Below are 13,736 nucleotides of genomic sequence, written 5' to 3' on the forward strand. Positions count from 1 at the left end.
TCACTTCCTGTTGATGTGAGGTTATTTCTGGGTGACTTACGGTGGAAAAGCACGGACCACGGCGGCTTTTAAGTTTCCCGTGGCGTTTTTTTTCTCCACGCCGCAATCAAGGCTCATTGCGGCTGGCGAGATAAGAACAAAAACAAATCTACTGAGGCAACATGAAAGGCAAATTACAGCAAATGCCGACTTTCCCCCTCCGGTCACGTCAAAGGAATTAGGCGTTTTTTTTTTTATTTAGATTTTTTTTTTTTTTTTTTTTTTTTTACAGCGGGCTTCCTTCCTTACGTGAACCAAATATAGGTACGAGACGGGAATGATATGTTGCCTTTTGCGCCGTGAAATCCATCACCGCTCTTAATACACACTTGCTAGCTAGCGTGAGCGGGGAAGGATGGACAAGGGCGCGAAAAGCCGCCTTATTTTCATCCATCTTGTTGGACTAATAAAACGTCAAGCGGCGCCGCTTGATATTTCATCATCGGGCCGGGGCCGACACCGCGGGGGCGCCGTAGCGCGGGAAAGTGCTAAACGGAGGGGGGGCGGGACCAGAAGTTGGCTTTGGAAATTTCCCCAAATTGGATTGCTTCAATATCAAAACCAAAAACAAATATGTCATACTATATAATGACATTGTATACAGTTATTTTGACAGTAAAACTTTTGGGGCAATATTTATATAGTGTGGATTCCTAATAGATTTGTTATTTTGTATTTTTATAATTTGGATAGACACTGGAATTTTTTTTGTATTGATGCTATATTTGAAGTACTATAAACTGAAGTTATTTTGCCAACATGGCACAAGTCAAAGAAAGCGTCCCCCAAACATTGTCTCCGCATTTTGAATGTAACGGTCGTGGTCTTTTTGCCGCTATCAGCGCAAACGGACGTCCCATCTGATAAGGCGGCCATCTTAACGCGCCGCAAATCCATTTTGGCTGCTGTGAAAGCAGTCAAAATTCAGGCGGATAAAAACATGGAGAGCTGGCGTCAAACTTGAGCGAGGCTGGAGGGAAAAAAAACTCATCATTTTGGGCTCACTCGCTTCTTTTACATCATTTCCTGGTGCCTTTAGGTCATTTCTGAGTCACTTCCTGTTCGTTCTGGGGCAATTCCATCATTACATTTGTTGGAATTCTCCGGACTTTTACTTTTTTTTCACTTCCTGTCATTGAGTGACTTTCCGTTGGCGTCGGGTCACTTCCGGGTCACTTCCTGTTGGCCCCATTTCAGGGCATTTTGGTTTCACTTTCAGTTGATTTCCTGATGATTCTGGGCCATTTCCTTCCTGTTATTCTCAAAAACACTGACCACTGTTGACAGAGTTCAGAAAAAAAGACATTTCATTTCGATTTTTTCTTGTCATTCGTTTCGTACGAGAAAGGGGATGGAATTTTTTTTCCGGGGGGGATTGGGGCGGGGGGGTTCTCCGTTATCAGTGGCCCTCAGCCGCGCACCTCCGTCGTGCCGTAAATGGAGACCTCAAACGTCAATTGCTGGGGATAAATGACTGGAAAAAAGGCTAATCCGCTAATGTGCGACAAACATGGGATGAATGTTAGAGCCCTCCTTTGATTAATGTACCTATAAATGACGCTTTACTTGATGTCATTGCCAGCATTTACAGATTAGGAATATAATAAATCTGGTTGGTAATAGCCGCAATAGTAATGTTGTCTTACAAATATTGCTCGGTGACAATGACGGACGTCTAATGGCGTCCGATCATCCAATGGATGGGTCGTCTAGCGCCGTCAAGGGTTAAATATGTGGAAATATTGAGGTGGATGGCATTATTTTCCTTTGTTTTAGTACTAGTCGAAATGGTAAATATTATTTTTAATTAAAAAGCAAACAAAAAAAGGGCAAAACACTGTAAAAAATGTTCAATTCAGAATAAAAAATGGAAAAACTTTTTCCCTTATACTGTAATTTATATATATAGTGATCGACTAATTAAAATGGCGCACGTGACCCCTCCCACATTCAACGCCAGAACCTGCAAGACCCCCCCCCCTCGCGCTGCCCCCTTTTTCCACCCCCCCCCAAAATCACATTCAACTCCATTTAAGGTCCTGAAATGTTGCTCCAAAAAGAAAAAGGAAAAAAAAGTAGCGCATCTAATAGAGCAGCTCCAATCTGCCCCATATATTTATCTCCTTTCTCTCTAAATCCCGCATTTTCAGAGCGCCGCCGCTGCCGAACTTTCTCGAAGACCCCCTCTCCCCTTCTCCTTCCCCCCGCTGAAAATTGAAGAGGCTTTATGTCAAATGCGGCTCAAGCCGGCCTCTCCATATCAAACAAACGCGGCGCGAAAAATTACCGCGGCGACGATAAGGCTGCCAGATAGAAGCTCCGAGAGCCGGCCGCCGAGGACCGGGAAAGGGGGGGTGGCGGCGAAGGGGGGGGGACGCCAGGCGCGCCATGGTGAAGGCAAGTGACTCTACTCAATTATACTGCAAAATTGCTATGACTGAATATTTTTCATTCAAGTGAGCGATAGTATCGGCCGGGCTGCAATGCAGATAAATAAAGGGAGGCTTCCGTCAAGAATAAACACCATTAATCATGGACAGAGCCTGTCCCAAACAGACAGTCCTTTTGCCCCCCCCCCCCCCCCCCCTCAGACGGAGAACCGGCGGACGCAACAGCGCCACCTAAAGACGACCTGCCGTAAACTGTCTTGGTGTAGGCCGGGGGTGTTCAAACTTTTTTTTTTCCCCTCTCTTGGGGGAGCTTTCAGAAAAGTCAAATACAATTTGAAATCGGAATTGTGGGTAAAAAAAAAAGTCTTTTTTTTTTTAAATATACATTAGCTGAGATCATCTTTTTTGATTGGCAGGTTCAGCAGCGATGGTTTCTTGAATGAATTTGCAATTTTATGATGGTACTATTCCGATAAAATACAAAAAAAAAGTCAGGAATCATTTTTTTGAAATGCCAAAACTTTGTATTTTTTTTCTCGACCAAACTTTTTACGACAAAAATTCCGGTGCAACTGACTGGGAGGGCCGGCAGCGATGGTTTCTAGAATGAATTTGCTATTTTATGATGGCACTATTCCGATAAAATACAAAAAAAGTCAGGAATATTTTTTTTAAATACCAAAACTTTGTATTTTTTTCTCTCAACCGAACTTTTTCCGGCAAAAAATTCACTTTTCTCCGTTGCAATTGACGCCGGCGTACAAAAGAAAGACGCACAATAGCACTCGGCACTGAATTCAACCCAAACAAGCAAAAAAGCAATTTTTCTCTCTCCGACAAAAAGTAGCCGAGCGCCTTTTGTCTCGCTATTGTCTTCCGCCGCCGCGCGTCCTTCCTTACAAACGTTCGCGAGCGCACCCATCCGTACCGAAAGGGGGGTTAGCCGAGATAAGGATGCGCTCTTTATGCCAGGCGCCGCTCCTCCGAGCGCAGATTGGGCGCCCTGACAACAGTTTATGTAAATAACAAAACAAGGCGCGTATCCTTGAAAAAAAAAAAAAAGGACGTTAGGCGTCAAAGTTGGGAGGGGGTGGTGCTACTTGCCCGCCACATGAGGCATCGGAATGCAAAATTCCCCCTTTTTTTTGCTCGGCAAGGTGGAATATTTGCATTGCGCTTGAAAATAACAGGCCTAAAAGTCAATGAGGCCACAAAAATGAATAAAATAACAAGGATTAGTCTTTTTTTTGCCGCTTTGGAGGGGCTCCGGCGTTCGGTCCCGCAGCTGAACAAACAGCGTCCAAGTAAAAAAACGGTCCAGACGGGCAGAAAATAACTTGCTGTTTTGTTTCTGGGTTTTTTGGGTCCTTTTTGGAAAGCGTCTGTTGTGAAAAGTGCTTCGGAAAAGTCCGACGTGGTTGCATTTGTTTGCTTTTGCACTTCTTCAATGAAGGGTGCTCCGACTTTTTAACAATGGCTGCTGGCTTCGCGTATTCTGGTAGAAAATCTGCGATGTTTTGACAATACAGCCACGATCGCTGCCGGACCTCCCGGTCAAAAAGGATTGGACATTGGCAGTGGAACATGATCCCTAAAGTGCCATTCTTAATGGAGTTGATGTCAATGGCAGCCAAATACTTCTTACTACAAATACAACATACTTTTACTGAGAATATACCAACATTTCCAGCTCGCTATATTTTGATCTCACTCGAGAAAATTCAATTGGCCGTCAAATCCGAAACGTCAAGGAGTTGAACGCAACGATGGGCCGTCACGGTGCCCGCCCAATGATTTTGCGATCAATAATTGAAAAGTACAGCTGTAGGCCCCCCGCTTTGAGAGCCCCCGCTTTGAGAGCCCCCGCTTTGAGAGCCCCCGCTTTGAGAGCCCCCCGCTTTCTTTCATTGACTCATTGCGAGTAATTATCTCCTAAATCCACACTGGGTCAAAAGGCAGCTCAGTCAATAAGAAGCTTTTGTGTTTGCGGTCCACTCAACAAGAGTCCGGGCATGTGCCCCCCTCCCTCCCCTGCACCAGCACCACCAGCACCCGGCGCCCCCCCACCCCCCGCCGACCGGCCTCTGATGCCGCTCGTTGACTGCGCAAATGGTCGCCATTGTTGCCGGCGGTCGCTAGGCGACGGCGCGCCCGCTCGGGCCGTCTTTTCCGGGGTCGCGCCGTAAAAGGAGGGCCCTCGGCCCCGCGACAAAAGTGGCGGCGGGGGGTGCGGGGACCCCCGCCGAGGGGTCGCCTCTCTTGACTTTCGACAAGGAGGGGATGGCGGTCTATCGTCAAAGTTTGCAGCGATTCCTTCGGGGTCCGAAATCAGCGCTTTGGGGGTCGAGACTGGGGAAAGGGCAAGATTTGGGAGAAATCTAGACTAGACTGGGACAAGATCCAGAAAATCAAGATGGAGAAAATCCAAGACCACGACCGGGACAAAAAAAAAAAAAGATTAAGACCAGAGTGAGTAAAACCAAGACCGCAACGAGACAAGATCAAGGCAATCCAAGACCTAGAGATCCAAAGACCGAGACGAGACTAAGACCGGGAGAAGCCCAGACCAAATTCAGCCAAATGGGATTAAAAAGTGTCTTTTTTGTCTTATTCTGTACAAAGAAAAGGAGTAGAGCAAAACCCAATCTCCCGGCTTCGCTAAAGTAGCCCCCGGAGCGACTTTAATATTAAACTTGATAAAGTAAACGATTAGGCGCTTGTGTAATTGCGCCCTGTCGCCAGATCGGCGCAAAGAGGTCTTGAGGGGGGGGGGGGGGGCTGCAAAAACAAAGGACACTTGCTTTGTGCTCCGCTCATTTGAAGGCAAATGAAGTGTCAGGCGGCTAATACGCAGCATATTTCATTTTATGAGCTTTTAATTCAATTCCGCCCGCCTCATAACGCCGGCCGGCCGTCCCGGAGCGCCGTCCATAAATAAACATGTTTCAATTAGAGCCGTCGCGCTAATCGGACGGGACGGCGTTCCGCCGCCGCGCCCAAACCAGCGCGCCGCCTTTTTGGCGGGAAGGAAGGCGAGGGAAGGCGAGGGAAGGCGGGCGGCCGGGCTGGATTGATGGAAGCGCCGCGGGGTCCGAGCCCAGCGTAATTACGGCCCGTAATGAGGGGCTGCATGGGAAAGTAGCGCAATCATGGCGCCCGTGTACTTAGTCGCCGTTCGCGCGGCGCTAATGACCGCGAGGGGGACTTGTTGAAGAAAGCCAGAGCGTATCGACCCGTCGCCGTAACAAATGTTCGCGGGGGATCCGTTGTCTCATAAACAACTCATCTACTGGCAATATATCCTAATAAAGCGTGTTTACAAATATTACACAAGGACGATCTATCTAACGATCGGACGGCTAGCGCCGAAAACAATGACTTGGCTAGCGCTTGATTTACAACACTCCACTACCGGATCGGAGACAATCTCGCCACCCAATCGGATACCGTCCCATAGTCCAAAACTAAGCGTATCGCTAGTAGAACCAGAAACTTACTAGCGCTGGATCCATAACGTTTTTCAAACTTTTCAAACACAGAATGATGTGGACATCGATATTATAGCGTTAGCCCATCCCCGCAACTGATGACCCCTCCCCGTAAGGCAAGGGTGTCAGACTCGGTCAGTTTGGTTCGCGCGCCGCTTTAACGCCAACTTGATTTCACGTGGGCCGGACCATTTTAGATATAATATTTAGATTTTTTTTTATTTATGAATGGATTAAAAGATCTGGATTAAAAGCCCTGAATATTCCGTTTTTTATAGATCTAAAACAATGTTTATTTTAGCTTTTTTAATATATTTTTAGATTTTACAAAATGATTTTTGAACTAAAAACACAGAAAAATGGATTAAAAATGACAATGATTGATTTAAAAAGGGGAAAAATCAGGAAATATAATATACATCTATACTCTTCATTTTAATTTGATCCTAAAACAGAAAGTCGGCACTCATGATTGACTTTCCTGGGCCACACAAAATGATGCGGCGGGCCAGATTTGGCCCCCGGGCCGCCACTTTGACACCTGTGATCTAGATCACTTCCGGGTCCCTTGACCGGGGCCCGTTTCGCACTTGTCCCGCCTCTAGTCTGCCGGAACGATACCTAACTGCAAAGTTTTTTTTTTGTTTCTTTTTCACCAACTCTGGCAAATTCACAAGCATCGCCTTGAAGGTGGCGCAGCGGTCGCCCGGCAGATAACTGGACGGAAGCGCTAGGCTCCTTAATTCGATTCGGCGGCGCCATCCTTCTCCGCCTGACGGATAACAAGCCGGCCCATTTGTCGGCGGCCGTGTTTGCCGGCGCGTGTTGGCCCCATTATCTGCGCATAAGCTAAATGCTAAATTATATTTGCCATTTTGTTTGCCCGGACACGGGGCATCAATCAGCTCCCCGCGAGAGGTGTGACGGGGGGGCGGGCGGCAGGCGCATCAAAAATTCATTACGCTTAGCGCCTCGCCGGTCGGGGGGAGATATGACGGCGTTGAAGTAGACGGGGGGGGAAGAACGAGGGCGCTGATAATGATGAGGAATATCAAACATAATGCGGCCCAAGTAGCTGCCCCGTCCAATTTGTCCTGGACGAGCGCCGATCGCTTCCTCCGTGTCCCAACAAACGCCAGGCGTGCCGACACGGGGAATACAAATGACGACGTGTCAAGGGGGGGAGAGTGGAAAGATGGGAGGTTTTTTTTATCCTTACAGGGGACTGGTTTAACTGATTGGCTGCCATTAACGCTGCTAGATGTCCAATCCATTTCAACCGGGAAGCTTCAATTTGTTCACTCAAAATGGAATACCAATACGGTATGGCATATTTTCCGGATTATAGATCACATTTGGCTGGACTAAAACTGAAATGCAACTTATCTATGTTTTATATTTCTCTGACAACAACAGCCTATTATGCTTTTTGAGGTTATAGCTATGTGAAAAACCATTGTGTAAACAGATTCCTTTTCAGCCCGTTTTTCTCCTTTTTTGTTACTTTAACACACGTGTCAAAGTGGCGGCCCGGGGGCCAAATCTGGCCCGCCGCGTCATTTTGTGCGGCCCGGGAAAGTCAATGATGAGTGGCGACTTTCTGTTTTAGGATCAAATACAAATGAAGAGTATAGATATAGTATATTAAATTTCCTGATTTTCCCCCTTTTAAATCAATCATTGTCATTTTTTAATCCATTTTTTTCTGTGTTTTTAGTTCAAAAATCATTTTGTAAAATCTAAAAATATATTTTAAAAAAAGCTAAAATAAACATTGTTTTCGATCTATAAAAAACTGAATATTCAGGGCTTTTAATCCAGTTCTTTTAATCCATTTATATAAAAAAAATATCTAAATATTATATCTAAAATGGTCCGACCCATGTGAAATGGCGTCGACGTTAAAGCGGCCCGCGAACCAACCCGAGTCTGACACCCCTGCTTTAACATAAGTTTGTTGGAAATGTTAAAAAAAGCAAAAAGTGCAACTTACACGTGGAGAGGCGGCACCGGGGACGGCTCGTAGATGTAGCGACCTTGCGCGTGTCTGTCGTCGATGGGCACCGGGGGGTGAAAGGCCGGGAACAATTGTGGGGCGCCTGACAAAACAACAACAACAACAACAATGGTTAATGGAGGCAATACAAACTTTTCAGAGTACAACCACATTCAAATGAAATATTAAAACCAATCCAGATATCCATGGGAATATTATTGGATCCCCCCAAAACACTCTTAAATCACTCATTTTAAATCCAATCCTCTTTCTGTACTAACTGTGAGCACAAATATAACGTTTCTGAATAAATGGGCGTGGCGCTTTGCCGTGAAACTTGGCGCCTTTACATGAACAAACCCGCTTCCCCGGCGCACGTGTCGCTCCCGCGCCAGACCCCGTCGCCCCCGCGCACGTCAACACCCGCGTACCTTGGCTTGTTTTTGTTAGACGTAGACTTGATTTTGGTGGGCGAGCGGAAACATCTGGCGGCGGGGCGGCAGGTGGCCCGCGGCTCCATAAGCGAGGCTTTGTGAACCCGGGCGGGGGACAAAAGTATTGGGACAACGACACCTCTCTTCTGAGCGGCCTTAAAAAGCCGAGTCAACGGTGGGAGCGCCATTTGAAAGCCTCACGTTGAGCCAAAATGGAGTCCTTACTAGAAACAAGGTTAAAACTCTTGACACGGTTCGTAACTACGACCTAGTCCAGGGGTCGGGAACCTTTTTGACAGAGAGAGCCATAAACAATTCCTATTTTCTAATGTTATTTCTTTGAGAGCCATACTCAGAATTTAAGTCTAAAAATGTGAAAATGAGATGTGACTTTTTTGGGGGTCATTTTACCACTTTTAAAGTACAACATGAAGTATTTTGACAGCACTGTTGCGCAGTTGCTAACCAATGAAAATATGCATGCAGAAAAGTCTAATAAAAATATAATTTAAAAAAAATGATTAAAGTTAGAGGTACTGTCAACGCCATAGTGCTGACGTGACGCTCCTATTGGTGCATTCAGGACTCTGCTCTGTCACCAGCGGTTTAAATACATATGTTACCTCACAGATTAGCGAAGAGCCACATGCACCCATCAGAAGAGCCACATATGGCCCCCGAGCCATAGGTTCCCTACCCCTGACCTAGTCCATTCTCCAAAACCAAAATAAAATCCGGAAACCTAACATCCCGCTATCTTGAGAATCCAACTTGAATCCCTCGTCATGATTAAAAAAAAAACATTCCCATGGATTCCTTGATTAAAATCTCAACCAGAAAGCTGACTTTATCTGGCAGCCCCAACTTAAAACCTAGAAAGGTTTGATCCCCAAATCTTAAGTGGAAATCCCAACACCAATCCCTGATAAAATCCCCCTTTGCGATCATTTCTACCAACCCAAGCGGACTACATTACCCATAATACCTTTGTTCCAGCTTCCTTTGTGGTTTATTTGATTTCACCTCGTAAGTTTACTTAAGCTGTCTAAACAGACACCCCCCCCCCTTTTTCCGCTTCCACATTAGCCAGGCAAATGGCGGCATGTCACCGGGGAGAATGTACACACACTCAAGTGTTTTTTTTTGGGGGGGGGGGGCGCTCAATCCGTCCTGCGATCCATCTCCACCACTTCCTGTTGGGACTCCACCGCCAAATTGCGACCGCTCTCCCGGTTAGTCGTGAGGAGGGGAAGGCATTTGAGGTTGTTCACGCAACCCAGGGGGCGCTCTCGGGGGGCGTGTGTGTGGGGGGGTTCCTATTATTTTGCCCCAAGCTGAAAGTGGTGTTTTGATGGAGACTTTTCATCATCCTCCTCCAAATTTTCCCTCATAATGACCCTGATGTCACTTTGCGCACAAGCCGTGTTTGTTCTTTTTTCTTTTCTTTTTTTGCACGTCATTAAGACACAATTACAAGCGGGGTCTTAATAAAAGGCAATTAGAGGCAAACTTTGACGAGGTTCATTAATTTCCCGGCGCCCGAATATGCGGCGAGTCCCACTCAATTAAAACGGGGACGCTAATTGCCTCGGCCTTTATCGGACACTCCGACGCTGTCAAAAGAAGAGGATCAAGCGGGAAAAAAAAAAGCTTCTTAAGAGCACTTTTTTTCTATTTTGTTCCGTTATTATGGACGGCGTGGACAATCTGGCTTGGCAAAGGGATTTCAAGAGATAACAAAGAACAAAAAAAAAGTCATTTCAATGTCTTTTCCTGCCCCCAAAAAATGAAAGTACATCAGAAGTGCAGTGGAAGTACAAAAATAGCAAAACTACAAACTAAATTTGAGTCAATGACTCGAAAATCTGACGTTAAACCGACCAAAATTGCAGATAACTTGACTAAAATGACAGTGAAATGAAAAGTTCCCTTCAAGTGAACTACTACAGTCCAAAAACTCAAGACCACGAACCACTACGAAAGGGAAACTCAAAACCGAGGTCCCCAAAAAATGAAAAATACTTCAAAAACAAGCCTCAAATCCGCAGCGCTCACGTTCCGAGGTAAACGTCGGGATTTAATATGAGGCTCGCTACTCCGCTGGCAGCCGTCCCGGCACGTTTTGTTGCGTCCCTGGCCACGCCCTCAAAAGACACAGAATCCGTCGCTCTATGGGAAACACCGCCAAGAAAACGTAACGTGGCTAGCAAGCTAATACCGTCTACAAACTCGGAAATCACAGTGCATACCGTATTTTCACGACTATTAGGCGCACTTAAAAGTCTTAAATTTTCTCCATAATAGACAGGGCGCCTTATAATCCAGTGTGCTTTATATATGGGAAAAAAATTGTTGAGGGTGCGCCCTATAATGCAGTGCGCCTTATAGTCGTGAAAATACTGTAAACGATAAGGAACCCCCACCCAAAAAAAAAATGCAAAAAAACCACATCTCCGGCACCGAATGATTGAATTACCTGTACGGTTTGCGGTCTAATTGGCTAATTAGCAGCCAATAAATAGAGTAGCCGCCCGCCTTCCTCGGCGGAGAGTAAAAGCTCATCTGGCATTGGCTCCCCACCCCTTTCCCGCCCCCCGGCGTCCATCCCGGCGCAGATCAGGGAACGAGGGTTATTTGGCCGGGCCTCTACGGAGCGCCAATCTATCTCCGGCATTTGCTGAATTTCTCCAGATCGGGATAAGCCGGGGGTGGGGGAGCCCGACAAAGCGCTCAAAGCGCTACGTGCCGCTCTCTCCGCCCAAAAGCCTCCCCCCAGTTTTGCAGCTCGGCTCCGGCGCCCCTCCCCTCCCCTCCTTTCCCTCGGCCTTTATCTCCGTCGGATCCTTCTCTCCGACACGAGGCCAGTTGATTATAAACCTAGAGTTGACTATTTTATTTCCGATCCGGCCGGCCCCGTTGCGACGTTGCGTTTGTACGCGGTGAGCGATTGCCAGACTAGCAAAGAAATGAAGGGCGCTGTTTTGTCTAGTAAGCGTCCCCCATCGTTTATCGCCGATGTGCTAGATAAGAGTAAACATGCGGCGGAATGTTTCTAAATAAAGAGCGTGCCAAATGTTTCCTGGTGAAAGGGCCAACAACAAGCAAATTTTACCCGAAGTCAATGAAGACACTCAAACTAAACGAGGCTTGAATTAAAAAGTACATTTGAATGACACTAGAATTAAAGTGAAATGGAACTCATTCCAAACGACTTTCAAACGGTGTACAAAACTAGATTCAAACGACTCTTGACAACATTCCCGAGCTTCTTTTTTTCATAGCCGTCCCTGCTACTCTTGCGCAACCTCCTACTTTTGCAGCAGAAAGCTAAAAATATTTTTAAAAACACAAATGCCTGCACTGGAACAATAATGTTAAATATGCAGATGCCACCTTTGTTTAGAAAATCTTCCGTAACAAAGCTCCTCCTCCATGGCAAGATTTTCTACCAAAAATTTCCAATACGTCAACTTTGGCTGGCTCTAGAAGTGACTGTGTAGTTCCCTTCAAAAAGAGTGCTAAATTAGCCAAAACACCTTCTCTCTTCATACTTGGAACGTAATAGCAATTAACATACGTCTGAACCTCTTGGCCAATCCGCTTAAAGCCTGGCCGTTAGACCAACAAAATTGCGATGATGATGATGCTGTCTAAAATTGTGTATTTGTATCTAGTATGTGTCATTGTTTATCTTCAACTTACATAAGGGACTAACGATGGAAATTAGCCCTTGGCTACAATCTTACATATTTACATATATATATATATGTTCATTAACATGAATATAAATATTTTCATTAATATTATTAAATAAATCCAACTCAAACCAGTACACACTAACTAAGCTAATGCTACATTATCCCTGCCCTAAAAAAGTAGATTGGAACAAGTAGCCCACTAAAATAAAGGTAAAAGTAGACTTGAACTCCAGCGGAAGTTAATCGCTTGTTTTCGCCCGTACTCCAAAACAAGGACAAAGTTGTAATCCGTTTACCGCCGCAAAATAATCCGCAAAGATGGTAAAGTGCTACCGAGGGGAGGGGGGGAAAAAAAGCGGCAAAATATCAGGCGGGGAGTGCGGGGGGAACGTGACGGTCACGCTCCATTTGGGCCTTTTTGTCACGCGGGTGGCGCTATGGGCTTCCCCGACACACCCGGTCGCGGAGAAGACAAATTGAGAAAAAAAAAAACTGGGGCTGGGATTAAGCACCGGCAGAGCGCTTTAATGAGACCTGAAAAGTTGGCGGGGCCGGTCGGGGCGTCGCTTTCCCAGAGGTCCGCCCCGGCGGACACGGCGGCCTCGGCGGCCCCGGCGGCCCCCGCGGCGCCGGGCACATCAAAGGGAGAAGGGCGAAGACGGTCGGGGGGGCGAACGGCGAGGAATCCCTTATCTCCTCCTGAGAGGATGGCGCTCTCTCTTTGGCTCTGGCTTTGGCTCTGGCTTTGGTTCTGCGCTGGGAGATTGTCTGGAGCTAGCTGCCACCTGTCTCGGGCATCTTTGAAGGCAACGCTAAAAAGCCTGTGATGAGCCTGACCTCCCCTTCTTTTATGTCTCTCTTCATTTTAGGCTTTGTTACTCACGCTTTCTTCGCCTTGGCCTCCCCTGCCTGACTGCCTGACTGACTGACTGCCGTTCTTCTTCTTCTTCTTCTTCTTCTGTCGACGTCTCCACTCACGGATTTAATGGCCGTGTAAAGGCATCCAAAGGGCTCGATGGCGCTACGTTGGGTGGAGCGTGTTCTTCCTGTTGCACCTGAACGTCCAATTCCCGCTAGCCCGGGAAGTTACCGGAGTCGAAATGGCGTTTTTTGGGGGGCAGTGGTTGAACTGAGCAGAAAGCCAGAACAAGCAATACATGTTGAAATCAGAGTAAAATAGTCAAATAGATACAGAATGGGCACCTGTTGATGTGACATAGGATCACTTCTATAGGCTAAGAGTTCACTTAACTGATTTTCGCAAATTTATTTTCAAGTATTGACCCATTTTCAGATTCTTTTTCGCTGTTTCTGGAGCTGATTCACTTAATCAAAAGATACTTTTTTCATAAAATAGAATCCTAATTTCAAAGCGACCTGTTATTAGCTCTTAGTATTGATGAATTTTGATCAATAGCACGTCTCCTGATTCCCATCACGGTGGATGATAGCCAACCCATTAAAAATCATGAAAAACTACTGGACTAGATTACTACTTTAGCCTCCTTCATTGTGCTAAGAACAGCATGTTCAGCATGTTTTCGCCTCTCATTAGAAGAGTAAAGTAGCTCAAGTTGTGCCCCGCTGAGTAAACTTAACTTATCTCCGACACAATACAAAATAAACCACAACAAAACAACCACAACACCAGCCATGGGCCGCAAGTCACTAGCTAGCGCGAGCGCGATTAT

At 46.2% G+C, this 13,736-nt stretch overlaps 1 protein-coding gene across 2 annotated transcripts in view; it reads right to left on the bottom strand.

The window, feature by feature from the left end:
* The window catches only part of gli3 (GLI family zinc finger 3), a 66,993-nt gene that overhangs the window by 18,497 nt on the left and 34,760 nt on the right, over positions 1–13,736 (bottom strand). For both annotated transcript variants that reach the window (XM_077624393.1, XM_077624392.1), the window contains one exon: positions 7,911–8,016. In XM_077624393.1, coding sequence (XP_077480519.1) covers positions 7,911–8,016 — 106 coding nt within the window. The remainder of the gene's footprint in view (positions 1–7,910; positions 8,017–13,736) is intronic.

The sequence above is a fragment of the Stigmatopora argus genome, chromosome 17, assembly GCF_051989625.1.
Source record: "Stigmatopora argus isolate UIUO_Sarg chromosome 17, RoL_Sarg_1.0, whole genome shotgun sequence".
Taxonomy (NCBI): Eukaryota; Metazoa; Chordata; class Actinopteri; order Syngnathiformes; family Syngnathidae; genus Stigmatopora; species Stigmatopora argus.